General features: G+C 49.6%; 1 protein-coding gene across 2 annotated transcripts in view; it reads left to right on the top strand.

Annotated features, from left to right (window-relative positions):
• Window positions 1–17080, top strand: part of PFAS (phosphoribosylformylglycinamidine synthase) — an 18160-nt gene extending 1080 nt beyond the window's left edge. Inside the window, exons 2-28 of one of the 2 annotated variants that reach the window (XM_019745140.2) lie at window positions 2259–2439; window positions 2525–2660; window positions 3122–3227; window positions 3588–3777; window positions 3889–3994; window positions 4341–4481; window positions 4600–4724; window positions 4904–5032; window positions 5557–5688; window positions 5820–5948; window positions 11173–11246; window positions 11343–11499; window positions 11785–11846; window positions 12003–12164; window positions 12381–12506; window positions 12633–12764; window positions 13025–13255; window positions 13426–13606; window positions 13689–13772; window positions 14003–14158; window positions 14295–14414; window positions 14752–14897; window positions 15025–15232; window positions 15367–15458; window positions 15536–15650; window positions 16225–16548; window positions 16625–17080. In XM_019745140.2, coding sequence (XP_019600699.2) covers window positions 2298–2439; window positions 2525–2660; window positions 3122–3227; window positions 3588–3777; window positions 3889–3994; window positions 4341–4481; window positions 4600–4724; window positions 4904–5032; window positions 5557–5688; window positions 5820–5948; window positions 11173–11246; window positions 11343–11499; window positions 11785–11846; window positions 12003–12164; window positions 12381–12506; window positions 12633–12764; window positions 13025–13255; window positions 13426–13606; window positions 13689–13772; window positions 14003–14158; window positions 14295–14414; window positions 14752–14897; window positions 15025–15232; window positions 15367–15458; window positions 15536–15650; window positions 16225–16548; window positions 16625–16935 — 4017 coding nt within the window. In that variant the 5' untranslated portion in view covers window positions 2259–2297 and the 3' untranslated portion in view covers window positions 16936–17080. The remainder of the gene's footprint in view (window positions 1–2258; window positions 2440–2524; window positions 2661–3121; window positions 3228–3587; window positions 3778–3888; window positions 3995–4340; window positions 4482–4599; window positions 4725–4903; window positions 5033–5556; window positions 5689–5819; window positions 5949–11172; window positions 11247–11342; window positions 11500–11784; window positions 11847–12002; window positions 12165–12380; window positions 12507–12632; window positions 12765–13024; window positions 13256–13425; window positions 13607–13688; window positions 13773–14002; window positions 14159–14294; window positions 14415–14751; window positions 14898–15024; window positions 15233–15366; window positions 15459–15535; window positions 15651–16224; window positions 16549–16624) is intronic. The other variant, XM_074319349.1, reaches the window with a different exon arrangement.

Here is a 17080-nt window from a genome sequence, read left to right as displayed (position 1 = left end):
CTTGGAGCAAAAAATTAATTTTATTTTTGGAGAAGTACGGTATAAGACCTGGTCTTATTTTCAGGGGAACACGGTACTTCAGAGCAGTTGGTCAAAGAAATCCTTTCCAAGAAAGTGCAGTTCTCCTGAAATCTAAATAACAAGAAAGAGCTAGCCATGCAAGTGTCAGGGGGAGAAAAATGCCTATGGGAACTGAACTTGGCAAGTTAGCGGAATAGAAAAGGAGTCAATGTGGTGGTGCCTTCTGGGTGAGATGGATAGTGGCATGAGATACTGTTGGAAAGGTAGGCTGTGGCCAGACCAGGTAAGCGAAGGTACTGAGTTGGAATGTTATACCATGTGTAATGAGAAGCTATGATCTCATTTATGCTGACATGTGGCAAGTGGATTGTGGCAGGAGTGGAATTGGGTACTGGTCAGAAGGCCGGTGTATTACATCAAGTGAGTGATGGTGGTGACATGCACTAGAATGATGGTAGCAAAGATGAAAGGATGTGGACAGATTTGGGATATGTTTGGAAATGAATTTGCTGATGGATCGGGTATAGAGAGAGCTCAGGGAAAGAAGAATTAAGGTTGACTACAGTGTTTTTGGCTTGAGTGACCAAATGGATGATTGTGTTGAGATGGAGAAGACTGGGAGAACAGCAGGTCTGGAGAAATGATAAATCAAAATTTCTGTTTTGGCTCAAACATTCTACCATCTATATTTATGAGACATTTATGGGAAGATGTCATGTAAACATCTGAATGTACTAGTTTGGAGTTTCAGGGAGAGTCAGGGTTGAATAAAGTTATGGAATCCATTGGCAGATGTTAACTTGAGTTGTGTGAAATTGCCACTTTTGGTTAAAAATGGTTGAATGCTAGCAATTTCATTGGTTCAGTCTATTGGATGGTATTTAAAGCCATGGGTCTGGATGAGGTCACTTAGGAAGAGCAGGTCGATGGAAGAGAACGAAGTACAGAGCCCAGGGCACCCAACATTTAGAGGTAGATCAGAAGAATAGGAGCCAGCACAGGTGACTGAGAAGTAGCAACTGGAAGGTAGAGGAATATCAGGAGAGTGGTGTAGTTGAAGCCGAGAGAGGAGGGTGTTTCAAGAAGTAGAGAATGAATAAGTCAAATACTGCTGAGGTTGAGTAAGATAAGAAGTTAAGTGACCTCTGGATTGGCAACATTGTAATCCTTGGTGACCTTGACAGAGTAGTCAAATTCAGCTTTGAGTAAGTTAGGTTTGAGGTGCCTGTGAGTTAGTTGTTCAGGTGGAGAAGTGAGGCAGTGAGCGTCCCTTCCTCATGCTTCCTTGGGAAGAGGTCGTATACATCTGTGAGCCCCTATGTGTATGATCAGAGCTGAATGAATGGCACAGATGAGAAGCCCTGAGCACTGGGCAGGGAGGAGAGCTTCCCAGAATTGGTGAGACCTGTATTCATCTTGAAGAATAGGGAGGCTTTGGATAGAATGGGAGTAAGCATAGAGGTTCTAGGAGGGGACAAAGGGATGGAGAGGAGCCCAGGCAGGGTTTGGCTAGTAAAGCTAGGGTCCTGCTGAGAAGCAAAGGGATCAGAAGTTGGAAAGGTAGTTGGGGATAGATGTGGAGAGCCTTTGAATGTCAGGCTAAAGGCTTTGGATTGACCTTGAGCAGGGACATAATATTTTGAAGCACTGAAGTAAAGGAACTATTAGGTTGGTGTAAAAGTAATTGCGGTTTTTGCAATTATTTTTAACTTTAAACCGCAATTACTTTTGCACCAACCTAATATCATTTGACTTCACCAGCCAGGCCCAGTGCAGCTCATCCTCCAGGTTTATGCGTAGATGCTATTTTTCCCAGGAAGTCTTTCCCAACTCCTAAAGTGCTAGGTTGGTACCTATAATCCCTTGGCCTTAACCACACAGGACTTGAAATGTGTGGGTACTTGCCTGTCTCCCTCAATAAAATGTAAACTATGAGGGCAGAAGTGGTGTTTGTCTGGTTCACAGTTGTGTTTCTAAGAACTTGCCTGGGGCCCCGCAAAGTGTAGGTGCACAAGTACCACGTGTCAAGGATGTACCTGTGTACCCCGGTCCCACATCACTAAAATCCACAGTTTATAGGGTTTGTTAAAATCCTCAACACCTTGACATTTTCAGGTTACCTTGTTTCTCTGAATCCCCCTATTACTTTCCCTACCAATCCCTAATGCTTCCAAAGCCTCAACTGTCCTTGGAACTTGAAATTGGTTCAACAGATAACCGTTAATGTTGCTTTCCAGGAACCTAACTCATCTCTCCAGCAGGGGACACCTGAAGAGATGTCCTCAGTCCTTCATTTCTATGTCCGTCCCTCTGGCCATGAGGGTGCAGCCTTTGGCCACTCTCGAAGGAAGCTGCAGGGGAAACTGCCAGAACTGCAGAGTGTCAAGACCGAGCTGTGCTACAATGTGAACTGGACAGGTTGGGCCAGCTATTGGCTTCTTGAGGGAGGTACCCCAGTGCCAGGGGCAGTGTCTCAAGGTACCCATGGCCTGTTTCCCTGCAGCTGAATCCCTCCCGACTGCTAAGGAGATGAAGAAGTTGACGTGGCTGTTTGGCTGCCCCTTGTTACAGGATGATGTTTCTCAGGAATCCTGGCTCCTTCCTGGCTCCAGTGACCTTCTGCTGGAGGTCGGGCCGAGGCAAGCATTTTCCCTGGGGCAGCTCCTTCCATGTTCCAGGCACATAGTCTCTTTCAAACACACTGCCCACCCCTTCCACTTCCAGTCCTTTGCTTCCTCCTCTTGTGATCCTGAGGAGATTTGTTTTTCCTTTGCTCTGTCCTACTCCCTGCCTAGAAAGCCATGCGTATGCCTTCCCCATCCCATGTAGGAACATGCCTTTGAAAACTGAGCTAGTTCCCAGACGTGTTCTAGAAGTCAAACAGGTTGCATTCTGAGAAGTTGAAATCCAAGCATTTTGATGCTAGAAGGACAGTTAATAGATTTGAGTGACCTTTGAAAGCAGGTTTCTTGGTGCCCATGTCTGAGGCTGAAGGCCAGTGGTGGGGGAAGTAGAGATGGGAGATTGGACAGCAGGAGTGGGCAGGATGCACCTTCTCGGCTGGGGCTCTGAGGTCCTAGCCATTTGGCCCGCTCCTCAGGCTGAACTTCTCCACCCCAACATCTACAAACATCGTGTCCGTGTGCTGGGCCGCTGGGCTGGGGGCTGTGGACCGCGTGGAGATTACCCGGCGCTACCTGCTCTCGGTGAGGTGGCAGGCAATCAGGGTGGGGGGCTAAGGGGGGATGGGCCAGAGAGGAGAGATTGGGTTCTAAACTCTAGGCAAATAATGGGAGAAGCGGGGAGGAGCTCCTGGCTTTAGGCCTGCCCTGTTTGCAGGTTATTCACTCCCTGAGGGCATCTGGTTGAGGAGCGAATGGGACAGAAATCCAGCCTGTGCTGCCCTTACTAATCTGTGCATCCTGACATCATGCCTAGAAAGGGCATCTTTGTAATCTGGACAAAGGTTCCATATGGGCTGGAACTGGGCTGGCCTTATATGGCTTGGGTTTTGTCCGTTCTTCAGCTCTCCACCTCTTAACCTCTCTGTGTGTCTCCACCCCCAGTTTGTCCACCCCCCTTCAGCTGAGATGGAGGCCATCGCTTTGGCGACCCTGCATGACCGGATGACAGAGCAGCGCTTCCCCTGTCCCATCCAGAGCTTCTCCCTTGGTAACATCCCAACACCCCTCAACGGCCCAATCAATATACTGGCTGAGGGCCGGCCTGCCCTAGAGAAAGCCAACCAGGAGCTAGGTAAGCAGGGGTCCCTGGGAGGAAGGCCCAGGCTAGGATAGTAGGGATTCTGAGACCTGGGAAATGGTAGCCTGAGTCCAACAGTCAGCTCTTTTGGGGTTTGTCTCCTAGGTCTGGCCCTAGACTCCTGGGACCTGGATTTCTACACCAAGCGCTTCCAGGAGCTGCAGCGGAACCCTAGCACTGTGGAGGCCTTCGACTTGGCTCAGTCCAATAGGTGGGGAGGATTGGGGATGTTCTGAGGTAAAGCCTGTGGCGATTGGAAGGGAAGACCATTAGGAACTTGCCTTCATGCCTTTCTCTTGCCTTGCGGGCCTCCTTGAGTCTGTTTGAGGCTTGGACTCCCCATCCATCCAGTAGTCTACATTCAAATCTTGGTTTTCTCTTCACTTTGGATCTGGACAATCTACAATGACAGAATATTTGAAGATTATGGGAACATATTTTGACTTACTATCTAAGTATAAGTTGGCTGTAACTGCTGGTGAGAAGACATGGCAAGGCCTGAGAAATGACCCCATGTTTCCACTCTTGTCTTCCCCTCCTTGTGTCACCCCCTGCAGTGAACACAGCCGACACTGGTTCTTCAAGGGCCAGCTTCACCTGGATGGGCAGAAGGTGGCACAGTCGCTGTTTGAGTCCATCATGAGCACCCAGGAGTCCTCAAACCCCAACAACGTCCTCAAGTTCTGTGATAACAGCAGGTAGGCTGTGCCCTAGTCTGGGGTAACTTCAGGCCTAAGGGAGGAAAGGCCCCAGGGCCTGGTAGGGTAAACACAGATCCTAGGAAGGAAGCAAGGTCCAGAGCGGCTCTTTCCACAGTGCAATCCAGGGGAGGGAAGTCCGATTTCTGCGGCCTGAGGACCCCACACAGCCAAGCTGCTTCCAGCAACAGAAGGGGCTGAGACATGTTGTCTTCACAGCAGAGACCCACAACTTCCCCACAGGTGAGCTGGGTCCCAGGAGGGATAGATCAGAGAGTGTAGGGTAGGGTGAAGGTCCCAGGCCCCTGGGGTTGGGCCTGGGAAAAACAATCAAGTAGGCCCGTTGTCCTTCTTTTCAATGGGGTGGTCAGGGCTGGGGTTTGTCTCTTCAGTACCTATACTTCTCCCCGCTCTCTTCACAGGAGTAGCCCCCTTCAGCGGTGCAACTACAGGCACGGGGGGCCGGATCCGAGATGTCCAGTGCACGGGCCGTGGGGCCCACGTGGTGGCTGGCACTGCTGGCTATTGCTTTGGAAACCTGCACATTCCAGGTGCCATCTTTTTCCTCTATAGCCATCTCTCCTTCCAGATTCCTTGTCCTAGCAGGCACTGAACACTTTTATCTCTTAGGTCAAAGGTCATCCTGGGTCATCTTTCCTTGGGAGGGAGGGCTCTAGAGTAAATGGCCTTTCACTGATCAAGGTCATAGGGCCTGTACTATAGGCCTGGGGAGACCCAGGCTGCCAGACTGCCTTTGCAGAACCATAATTTTCTTTATTAAACTAGTATCCACTCAGCTAGAAAATGTGATACGGGGTCGAACTTATGACTACCACCTGTCCCCAAGTCCAATTACTTAGAAAGGCTTGAGAACTCTGGTTCCAAGAGTCAGAAGGAAGGCTGGTACGGGAGGTAGGGAGCAAGACCAATGATTTATACCTTCCCACAATAAGGCTTCCTAAAGTGGGACATTCCACCCATGCAGGTAGTCCTTGGTAGCTTAGACTCTTCCCAAAGGACTGGCACCTCTGTCTTCCATCTTTAAAGTCCATCCAACTTTCTCTTTCCCTCCCAGGTTACAGTCTGCCCTGGGAAGATCCGAGTTTCCAGTATCCTGGGAACTTTGCCCGACCCCTGGAGGTTGCCATTGAGGCCAGTAATGGGGCTTCTGACTATGGCAACAAGTTTGGAGAACCAGTGCTGGCCGGTGAGGCTGGGGGATGTGGGGGATAATAGATACCTAGTCCCAGAGGTGGGGTGCGGTGTGTGACCAAGTGAGCGCTGAGGAAACTGGGTGATTGGACCGCATCCCCTCTCCCTGTGATGTCCATGCTCCAGGCTTTGCTCGTTCTTTCGGCCTCCAGCTCCCAGATGGCCAGCGGCGTGAGTGGATCAAGCCCATCATGTTTAGTGGGGGCATTGGGTCCATGGAAGCTGAGCATGTGAGCAAGGAGCCCCCAGAGCCAGGTAAGAAGAGCTCACCAACTTTCTCCATGTCCAGCCAGCTTTCTCCCCAGCACATGGCAGCTGCAAGAGGGGAATTTAGAGGACACTTCAGTGATTAGTTTTTGACCTCAGCTCATGTCTCTTCTCCCTAATACAGGTTTTCAAGGCAGGACAGGGCTTTATGCCAGTGGCACCATCTCAGTCTGTGTGCCTCTGTCTCCTTACTTGTTTACTTCTGCCTGGCAGGGGCCCACCAGTGCCTGCTCTGTGCCACGGACTTTTATCTGCTAGCTCAGTTTAATTGGGCAACATTTATTAAGCACCCGTCATTTGCTAGGCTCTGTGCGAGGTGCTCTGGTGGAATCAAGATGAAGACCAGATCCCATGTATTAAATAGGTTAACCCAGTCACATGGTGCAGAATTTCAAAGGCAGAAAGGTTCTGCAATGAAAACTCTGCTTCCCCTCACCTCCAGCCACCCAGTTTCCCTCCCTAGAGGTAAGCAGTGTTAGTCACTTTTGTATTCTAGCAGAGACACTTCCTGCATATGTACACAGATCCATATGTATATTTGACCCTTTAAAAAAAAGCAAGTAACATATGTGCACACATCTTTTCCTTTTACTGTATTATTAAGATGTAGTTCATGTGCCATAAAGTTCACCCTTTTAAAGTATACTAGTTAGTGGTTTTTAGTATATTCTCAAAGTTGTACATTGATCACCACTAATTCCAGAGCATTTTTATCACCCCAGAAAGAAACCCTCTACCCATTAGCAGTCACACCCCATTCCCCCTTCCTCAGCCTCTGGCAACCACTAATCTACTTTCTGTCTCTATGGATTTGCCTATTCTGGACATTTCATATAAATGGAATCATCCAATACTTGGCCTTTTGTGTCTGGCTTCTTGCATTTAACATGATGTCTTCAGGGTTCATCCATCTCTCAGTATATATCAGTACTTCATTCCTTTTTATGGCTGAATTATATTCCATTGAATAGGTATATCACATTTTGTTTATCCATTCATCAGTTGTTAGACAGTTTTTGTCTAATCAGTAATGCTACTATAAACATTCATGTACAAGTTTTCTATGTACTTACATTCTTTTTTTGGATATATAACTAAGAGTGGAATTGCTGGGTCACATGGGGACTAGATTCACCTTTTAAAAAACTGCCAGACTGTTTTCCAATGCAGTGCACCATTTTACATCCTCCAACCCCAGCAGTGGATGAGGGTTCCAATTTCTCTAAATCCTCACCATTTGTTCTTAGCTTTCTCTTTGATTGTAGTCATCATAACGTATGTGAAGTGGTGTCTCATTGTGGTTTTGATTTGCATTTCCCTGATCACTAATGATGTTGAGCATCATTTCATATGCTTGTCGACTATTTGTGTGTTTTCCTTGGAGCAATATCTATTCAGATCGTTTGTCTATTTTTAAATTAGGTTATTGGTCTTTTTTTTTTTTTTTTATAGAGGTGTAAGGGTTCTTTATATATTCTGGATAGATGATTTGCAAATATTTTCTTCCATTCTGGATGCTGTCTTTTTACTTTCTTCATGATATCCTCTGGAGCACAAATGTTTTTAATTTTGGTAAAATACAATTTATCTGCTTTTTCTTTTGTTGCTTGTGGTTTTAGTGTCATGGCAAAGAAACCAAGGTCACAAAGATTTACTTGGGTGTTTTCTTGTAATATTTTTATAGCTTTTAGCTCTTACATTTAGGTCTGTGACATTTTAAGTTAATTTTTATATATGGTGTCAAGAAGGGGTCATGTATGAACATCCAGTTATCCTAACGCTACCTTTTGAAAAGACTTTTCTTACCCCATTGAATTGTCTTGGGACTCTTGTCAAAAATCAGTTGGCCATTGATGTATGGGTTCATTTATGGACTCAACAGTTCTAATGCCTTGATCTATATATACCGTATTTCCCTGAAAATAAGACCTAATTGGAAAACAAGCCCTAGCATGATTTTTCAGGATGCTCGTAATATAAGCCCTACCCCAAAAGTAAGCCCCAGTTAAGATCATCAGCCAAATGGATGCATTTAGTACGTCCATTGCAACACACGATAGACGTATTAAATTATAAAATAATTATATTAATATATAATAAAATAATATTATTGACATTAATACTTAAAATAAATGATAATATAAATTATAATTATTTGTAAATACCCAAGTGGGCGCCTTTGGACGAGAGGTAAACGCCTATGTAAAAAGATGAATTTGAGACTTACTGGCGAATGACCAATTGTAGTACAGACACAACGCACGAATGACGTGTGCACTTGGTAATGAACGGACGTGGTTGTATCTAATAGGAATCTTCCTAATTCAATATGTCATGTGTTGTAATGGACGTACTTAATGCACTGGTGTGAAAAAGAAACGTTTTCTGAATTTTGGTGCCTGCAATTTTTCGTCGCTTTTGTGTGGACCATCATTCTTAACTGTCATCATTTTTGTCGCCACTCCTGTCTCGTTAAGTCTTCAATTAACACTTGATTTAATGGTAGATTTAAAGGGAACAATATTTTGACCCCCAGACAAGATGAGTGCAAAAAGAAAGAGCTATTCCAGTGAGTACAAGAAAGGAATTGTGGAAGACTCCGGGGCAAGAATCTTACAGTTTTCTGCAAAAAGAGGAAGTTGAAACTCTGAATGGTCCGAAAATGGCGAGCAGAGTACGATAACCTCAGTCAATAGGTAGACGAGGGAAATTCTAAGAAGCACAAGTGTGGATCAGGTCGGCAACCATTTTTTCCTGAGCTGGAAGATATCATCTGTGAATGGATTGCTGACAGGAGAGCAAAGGCTTTGGTTGTGCGCAGGGCTTATATTCAAGCATTTGCCCTTGCAATGGCACCACAGTTAGAAATATCCCCAGAAGAATTCAAAGCATCACAACACTGGCTGGATGGCTTCCTTCAGCGATATGAACTGTCTCTAAGATCGACAACACTGTTCAAGCTGGAAGATGCTGAAGTTATTAAACGTGCACCTGCATTCAAGTCCTTTGCTGATGGCATCGACTTTTCTAAATACCAACTCTCCAACATGATTGCTATGGAAGAAGCTTTAGTGTTTATGGGCCAAGGATCTCAAGCGACAGTTGATCAGAGGGCTGCCTCATCAATCTACATTCTCTGCACTGGTTACGAAAGTGCACACGTTACCTGTATTTTGGCAATTCGTCTGGATGGAAAGAAAGCCCCACCTCTAATCATCACTAAGGGCAAGAAAGATAAGGTTGAACGTGTTTCAGGCATTCATGTTCTTGAAACCGAAAAAACCTGGTGCACACAAGCAGTTATAAGGAAGTGGGTCAATTTAACCCTGTCACTTGTTTTGTGAGGTGGCCACAGAGGTCTACCAGTCTGGGATTCAGCCAGCACCCATCACACTAAAGACATGAAAAATATCCTTGCAGAGAGAAGAATAGATCAAATAATGATTCCCACAGGAATGACTGCCTATCGCCAGGCTCTTGCTATTGCAATAAACAAGCCATTCAAGGACCATTTGTGCATGGAAATCAACGACTACATTGAAAATAGAATGGAGAGAAATGAGCATGGAAACGTTGTGAAGCCCAGCCTGCAAGAGGTCGTGACTTGGGTGAAGAATTCATGGAATAAAATCACTGACAGGGCCGGCCGGGTGGCTCAGGTGGTTAGAGCTCCATGCTCCTAACTCCGAAGGCTGCCGGTTCAATTCCCACATGGGCCAGTGGGCTCTCAGCCACAAGGTTGCCAGTTCAATTCCTCGAGTCCCGCAAGGGATGGTGGGCAGCTCCCCCTGCAACTAAAATTGAACATGGCACCTTGAGCTGAGCTGCTGCTGAGCTCCCAGATGGCTCAGTTGGTTGGAGTGCATTCTCTCAACCACAAGGTTGCCGGTTCGACTCCCACAAGGGATGCTGGGCTGCGCCCCCTGCAACTAGCAATGGCAACTGGACCTGGAGCTGAGCTGCGCCCTCCACAACTAAGACTGAAAGGACAACAACTTGACTTGGAAAAAAGGCCTGGAAGTACACACTGTTCCCCAATAAAGTCCTTTATCCCTTCCCCAATAAAAAAATAAATAAAAAAATCACTGACAGCTGTGTTGCCAATGCACTACAAGCAGGCTACATGGACAAGAAATGCTCATTTAAGGAGAGCTCTATTGCTGGACATGAGAGATTGGGTGGTTCTACAGGAAATGGAGTCACAAGAAATTCAAGCCGGAATTCGGAGTTTAGAGTTAGGACGATGTTCCAGAAGATGACATGATTGTATTTGAATAAATGTAGATTTTTGTAGATGAATAAATGAATAAATGTAGATTGTTATACATTAATAAATGTAGATTGTTGTACATGAAAAAAATAAGACATCCCCTGAAAATAATCCCTAATGCGTCTTTTGGAGCAAAAATTAATATAAGACCCAGTCTTATTTTCGGGGAAATACAGTACATGCTAGTATCACACTATCTTGATTACTGTAGCTTTCTAGTAAGGTTTAAAAGCAGAAACGTTATTTTGGCTATTCTAGGTCCCTCAAATTTCCATAGAAATTTTAGGTTCAGCTGATACATTTCTGTGAAAAAGGTGGCTGGTTGTGTTGATTCTGCAGACCAATTTGGGGAGTATTGCCATCAGAACAATCTTAAGTCATTCACTCTATGAACATGAGATCTCTTTTAATTTATTTAGATCTACTAAGATATTTTATAATTTTCAGCGTGTAAGTCTTACATTTCTATTGTAAAGTTTATTCCTAAGTATTTTATTCTTTTTGGTGCTATTGTAAATGGGTGTGCATACTTCTATACCTTGCTTTTTTCACTTAGCAGTATGCCTTGGAGATCATTTCATGCAGATGAAATCATGTTGCCTCATATTCATATGTAATTCTCTTTGGTGGCTTAGTGTTTCATTGTGTGGATGTACCATAACTGAGTCAGTTCTCTGTTGTTAGCATGTAGATTATTTCCTAAATTTGGCAATACAAGTAATGCTGCAATGTTTCATTTTGGACATAGGTGATTTTGTACCTATGCAAATAAATCTGGAGGATAAATTCCTCAAAGTGTGTTTATCCAATCAAAGAATATGTGCATTTGTATTTTTCATTGTTCTCCCCTAATATCAGCTTCCCTTTATCCTCACACTTCTTTGGACTCACACTTCTTCTGGTCCCTTCCCTGGTGTTTGATTCTGCCCTTCTTCCTTGCAGGCATGGATGTTGTAAAGGTTGGAGGTCCTGTCTACAGGATTGGAGTTGGGGGCGGAGCTGCTTCATCTATACAGGTAAGTAGGAATAGCTGCAGGTGTGCTTGTTATTAGCTGTGATGTTGCCAGGTTCACCCCGTCCCTCTGCATTGAGCTACGCATATGTTCCCCCAGGTGCAGGGAGACAACACCAGTGACCTGGACTTTGGGGCTGTGCAGCGGGGAGACCCGGAGATGGAACAGAAGATGAACCGTGTGATCCGGGCTTGTGTGGAGGCCCCTAGGGGAAACCCCATCTGCAGCCTCCATGACCAGGGCGCCGGTGGCAATGGTGAGAGAAGGGGCTGGGACAAGGGATCTGCCAGGTTTGGTTTATGGAGAGGCATCAAAAATCTGCAACACCGCCCAGCTCTGGGTCTAATTCTCTCCCCAGTATACATTCTGGACAGGCTCAAGGTTGGGAGGTGGAGGCCTGCTGCCCTGGGATAGGTGGTGCTGAGGCTGCAGCAGTGATTCACACAGGGACCCACAGAATTTGGGTGTCAGGGTCTGCCCTTTTATCTCCTGGCGCTGGCCAGGTCCAGATTATCACCTCTCCCTGCAACTCTCTCACCAGGCAACGTCCTGAAGGAGCTGAGTGACCCAGCTGGAGCCATCATTTACACCAGCCGCTTCCAGGTGGGTCTCATCCCCTGAAATCTGGCCATCAAAGTCTCCCCACCCCTGCTAGCCCCAGCTGGCCCACCCACCTTCCCCCTACTCCCAGCAAGAATATGAGACTTGGGAGTAGTACCCACTGACTCTTCTCTTTCTTCTTCCCCCACGGGTGTGTAGCTCGGGGACCCGACCCTGAATGCCCTGGAAATCTGGGGGGCTGAGTACCAGGAATCGAATGCACTTCTGCTGAGGACCCCAGACCGGGACTTCCTGAGTCGTGTCAGCGCCCGGGAACGCTGCCCAACTTGCTTTGTGGGCAACATCACCGGAAATAGGAGAGTGAGTTGGCCCCAGTAGCAGATGCAGCTTGAGCTGCCTGGGTACGGCTAGTGGCAAACATAATGTGCGAAACAGGATATAGGAAGTGGGAGGGTTTAAGACTCACTAGGGGAAGCCAAACAGGGTGGAAAGAACATTTCTGCCCCGCCTTCTGAAGTACTCCTTGCTGCTGGCCATGGTCTCACTCCCTCTGGGCACTGTCCCTGTGGTCTGTAGATAGTGCTGGTGGATGATCGCGACTGTCCTGTGGGAAGAAATGGCCTGGGAGATGCCCCCCCAATGTCTTCCCCAACCCCTGTGGACCTAGAGCTGGATTGGGTGCTGGGCAAGATGCCTCGGAAGGTATGTGGGGTGGGAAGGGAGGCTGTGTTTCTCGCTTTCCTGGCCCATTTACCGTATTTGTTTTTATTACCTGTGTGCCCAGCCCTCCCCCAGGTGCTCACAACTCTACTGTCATCTGTGTTGCAGGAGTTCTTCCTCCAGAGGAATCTCCCTGTGCTGCGGCCTCTGGCCTTGCCCCCTGGGCTGAGTGTGCGCCAGGCTCTAGAACGGGTTCTGAGGCTTCCAGCTGTGGCCAGCAAGCGCTACCTCACCAACAAGGTCCTTTTTCAGCCTCTGCCCTGTCCCTCAGACCTCTGTACCTTTCCCTCAGCTCACCCACCCCTGACCTCCCACCCTTGGGGACTGCTGTGTGGTCCACCAGGCCTGAGGGAGAAGTAACAAGGGCAGGGCAGCCACCCTGATAGCCTGGTCCCCTGCCTCAGAGTTAAGCTCTTATCTGCATGTTTGGGGTGAGCCTGGCCTCCCACCACCCGTGTCCCTGTCCCTTGTGTTCTTGCCAACCCCTTCTGTTTCCACAGGTGGACCGCTCCGTGAGCGGCCTCGTGGCACAGCAGCAGTGTGTCGGTCCCCTGCAGACCCCTCTAGCTGATGTGGCAGTTGTGGCACTGAGTCACCAGGAGCTTGTAGGGGCCGCCACGGCCCTGGGAGAGCAGCCCATCAAGAGCCTGCTAGACCCCAAGGTCGCTGCTCGGCTGGCCGTGGCCGAGGCCCTCACCAACCTGATGTTTGCTCTAGTCACTGACCTCCGGGTGAGTCCCCCACAGCTTCTGCCCTGCAGCCCCCGGCCTTTGGGACACGTCCACATCCACCATTCAGTTACCCTTCTTGCCCTTCATGCCCACGGCCTCCCAGCCCCTCTGCCCCTCCCACAGATTCCCTGTCTCTTCCCCTCTAATGCCAAGTCTCCACCACTTCTCAGGATGTGAAGTGCAGTGGGAACTGGATGTGGGCAGCCAAGCTCCCAGGGGAGGGTGCAGCTCTGGCTGATGCCTGCGAGGCTATGGTTGCAGTGATGGCGGCCCTGGGTGTGGCCGTGGACGGTGGCAAGGACTCCCTCAGCATGGCTGCGCGCGTTAGCTCTGAGACTGTGCTGGCTCCTGGTGAGGTCTGGGGGCCGTGGGGGGAGGGATAGGACCTGTGGGGCTGGGCTAGCACCTTATTCTCTTACTCCTTGTTCCACAGGGTCGCTGGTCATCTCAGCCTATGCTCTTTGTCCAGACATTACAGCCACTGTGACCCCAGACCTCAAGTGTCCTGGAGGGAAAGGTATGGGATCTTCCCCTCCTCACTGCTTTGTGTATTTAGAGCCTGTCCTTTTTTGGGGTCTGCGTTGTAAAGGCTGGGGCCGCTTGTCTCCGCGCTGGGCTTGTGGTGCCTTTTGGGACTGGTGGTCTGAGTGTCCCACCACCTACTGGGAACTTCAGTGCTCGTCAGCACCCTGGGGAGGAGTCCTCCTGGGCCATCCATCTCCCCTCACCCCTGCCCTGTCTACCCAGGCCATCTGCTCTATGTGCCGCTGAGTCCTGGGCAGCACCGGCTGGGGGGCACAGCTCTGGCCCAGTGCTTCTCTCAGCTTGGTGAGCAGCCTCCCGACCTGGACCTCCCTGAGAACTTGGTGCGTGCCTTCAGCATCACCCAGGGGCTGCTGAAAGGTGAGTGAGGCCCTGAGAGGATGGTACATGTAGCCAGAACGTGTGGCAGACATTTGGCAGCTGAGCATGTGAAGGTGGGGCAAGAGGGAGCAGTTTTGGGCCCTGTGGTTACTGAGCTTTTTCCTCCTTCCTCCAGACCGCCTCCTCTGCTCGGGCCATGATGTCAGCGATGGGGGTCTCATCACCTGCCTGCTAGAGATGGCCTTTGCTGGGAATTGTGGGATAGAGGTGGATGTCCCTGCCCCTAGAGTTGATGGTGAGGCCCTCGGGGTCTAGACTCAGGCCTGGGTTGCCTGCCCCACTTTGCAGACTCCATGTCCTGTGAAAGAATGGAGTGTCCCCACCTCCTTTTCCCCGGTCCCTTGCTGTCTTCTCTGACTGCTAAGCCAGGTAGCACCCATTGTTCCTGGCTCTGTCCCGCTGAGACCTCCTGTATCTCCTGATGCTGTCACATTCTTGGTCCCACATTTCCAGGCCTCACCCCACCCTGATCCCTACCTCCACTTCCTCAACCCTTGGCCATGTCCCCCTAACTCCACCTCTGAGTCCCTAACAGCACCCTAGTCACCCTGCCATCCCCATTGTTCTCCCAGTGCTGCCTGTGCTGTTCGCCGAGGAGCCAGGCCTGGTACTGGAGGTGCAGGAACCAGACCTAGCTCAGGTGTTGAAGCACTACCGGGATGCTGGTCTCCACTGCCTGGAGCTGGGCCTCACAGGCCAGGCTGGGCCCTATGCCATGGTGAGGAAATGAGGAAGAGCAAAGAGCAGCATGTGGTGGAGAGGTGTGGTTCCTCTCTGCCAGCCTCAGAGGGGCCACTGTTGGGCTTCCTTGCTGTGAGGCTCTGATAGATTTGCACCCCCTCTAGGTCCAGGTATCAGTGAACGGGGCTGTGGTTCTGGAGGAGCCTGTTGGGCAGCTGCGAGCCCTCTGGGAGGAGACGAGTTTCCAGCTGGACCGGCTGCAGGCAGAGCCAAGCTGTGTGGCAGAGGAGGAACAGGGGTTGAGGGAGCGAACAGGGCCCAGCTACTGCCTGCCGCCCACTTTTCCCAAAGCATCCTTGCCCCATGAACTTGGTGAGGAAGTATATGCAAAGGCTTGCCTTCCTGGGCACCTTGGGCCTGGATGCCTGGGCCCGCCCTGGAAAAGGTTTCTGGGGATTGGGGTGCGGAGTAACCTTCTGGCTCAGAGATATTCCTTCTCCCCCCAGGTGGTCCCACCCCCCGAGTTGCCATCTTGCGAGAGGAGGGCAGTAATGGAGACCGGGAGATGGCTGACGCCTTCCACTTGGCTGGGTTTGAGGTGAGCAGTGTGGCTGGCAGAGCTGGGGCTGGGCCTCGGACCGTGTCCTCTGACACTTCTCCTCCCTATCCTGCCAGGTGTGGGATGTAACAATGCAAGACCTCTGCTCTGGGGCAATCAAGCTGGACACATTCTGCGGCGTGGCCTTTGTGGGTGGCTTCAGCTACGCAGACGTCCTGGGCTCTGCCAAAGGTCAGTGTGCAGGCTTCTGCCCACTCCCTCACCACACATTCCTAAAGAGGTGCCTTAGCTCCCCTCTTCCTTGAATGGGCATTGGCCTCTCACCTACACAAGACCAGTTGAGAGTGAGTGCGTTCATTACCAGCAGAAGGCCTGCAGGTAACTTAAATGAGGCAAGTGGCTGGATGGGGCTGTGCCGATCTGGGCACATGTCTTGTCTAAAGGGGCAGTTGGTACTTTGCTCCAGTGGATTGTCCTGATGGAAAGCTGGCTCAGCATGGCCGGATCTTTTTTGTTTTTCAATAGAAGCCAAAAATCCAGATTTTTATGTGAAATCTTAGTTTTAAATGTTAGGCAGCTGAATAAAAAATTTTGAAAATGCTGTACTGGCCAAGCGCAAAACAGCACAGGCCATGGCTGGCCCAGGAGTTAGTAACATCTGATGTAAGCAGTTAAACTCATTTTTTCCCTTACACTTGCCCCCAGAGGATGTGGTCCTGAAGGAGTGTAACAGTGCATGATGGGATGAAAAGCAGCTGTACCCCTTCATTCCAAGTCTTACCCCAACTTCCCTGTTCCCTCCTAGGGTGGGCAGCTGCTGTGACCTTTAATGTACAAGCTGGGGCCGAGCTGCGGCGCTTCCGGAAGCGGCCAGACACCTTCAGCCTGGGCGTGTGTAATGGCTGTCAGTTGCTGGCGCTGCTGGGCTGGGTGGGAGGCAACCCCAATGAGGATGCAGGGGAGACGGACCATGACTCCTGGGCACCCCAGCCTGGCCTCCTGCTGCGCCACAACCTGTCTGGGCGTTATGAGTCTCGCTGGACCAGTGTGCGTGTGGGACCCGGGCCGGCCGTGATGCTGCGAGGGATGGAGGGCGCCGTACTGCCTGTGTGGAGCGCCCACGGTGAAGGTCAGGCTCCAGGAAGGCAGGATGGGTGGAGGGCATGAAGGAACTTAGCTCTCACTCGCTTCTCCCTCCCTCTCAGGTTACATGGCATTTTCTTCTCCGAAACTCCAAGCCCAGCTCGAGGCCAAGGGCTTAGCTCCACTGCACTGGGCAGATGATGATGGGAACCCCACAGAACGGTACCCCCTGAATCCCAATGGATCCCCAGGGGGAGTGGCTGGTGTCTGCTCTCTTGATGGCCGCCACCTGGCTCTCATGCCTCACCCTGAGCGGACTGTGAGGCCTTGGCAGTGGGCATGGCGACCCCCTCCATTTGACACTCTGACCACCTCCCCATGGCTCCAGCTCTTCATCAACGCCCGAAACTGGACTCAGGAAAGAGGCTGCTGAGTAGGCCAAGGAGGCTCATGTCGGCCTCATGGTCTGTCCCTGCCCACTCCCTCATTCCCTTCAGAAGGACCCTATTATTATTTCCTAATGTGTCTTGGACAGACAAGGACCAAAATGCCAAATAAAACCTCAGTTAATTTTTTCA

The sequence above is a fragment of the Rhinolophus sinicus genome, linkage group LG15 (genome assembly GCF_036562045.2).
Source record: "Rhinolophus sinicus isolate RSC01 linkage group LG15, ASM3656204v1, whole genome shotgun sequence".
In the NCBI taxonomy this organism is placed as follows: Eukaryota; Metazoa; Chordata; class Mammalia; order Chiroptera; family Rhinolophidae; genus Rhinolophus; species Rhinolophus sinicus.
Note: the sequence above shows the minus strand (reverse complement) of the source record. Positions and strands in the feature narration are given on the sequence as shown.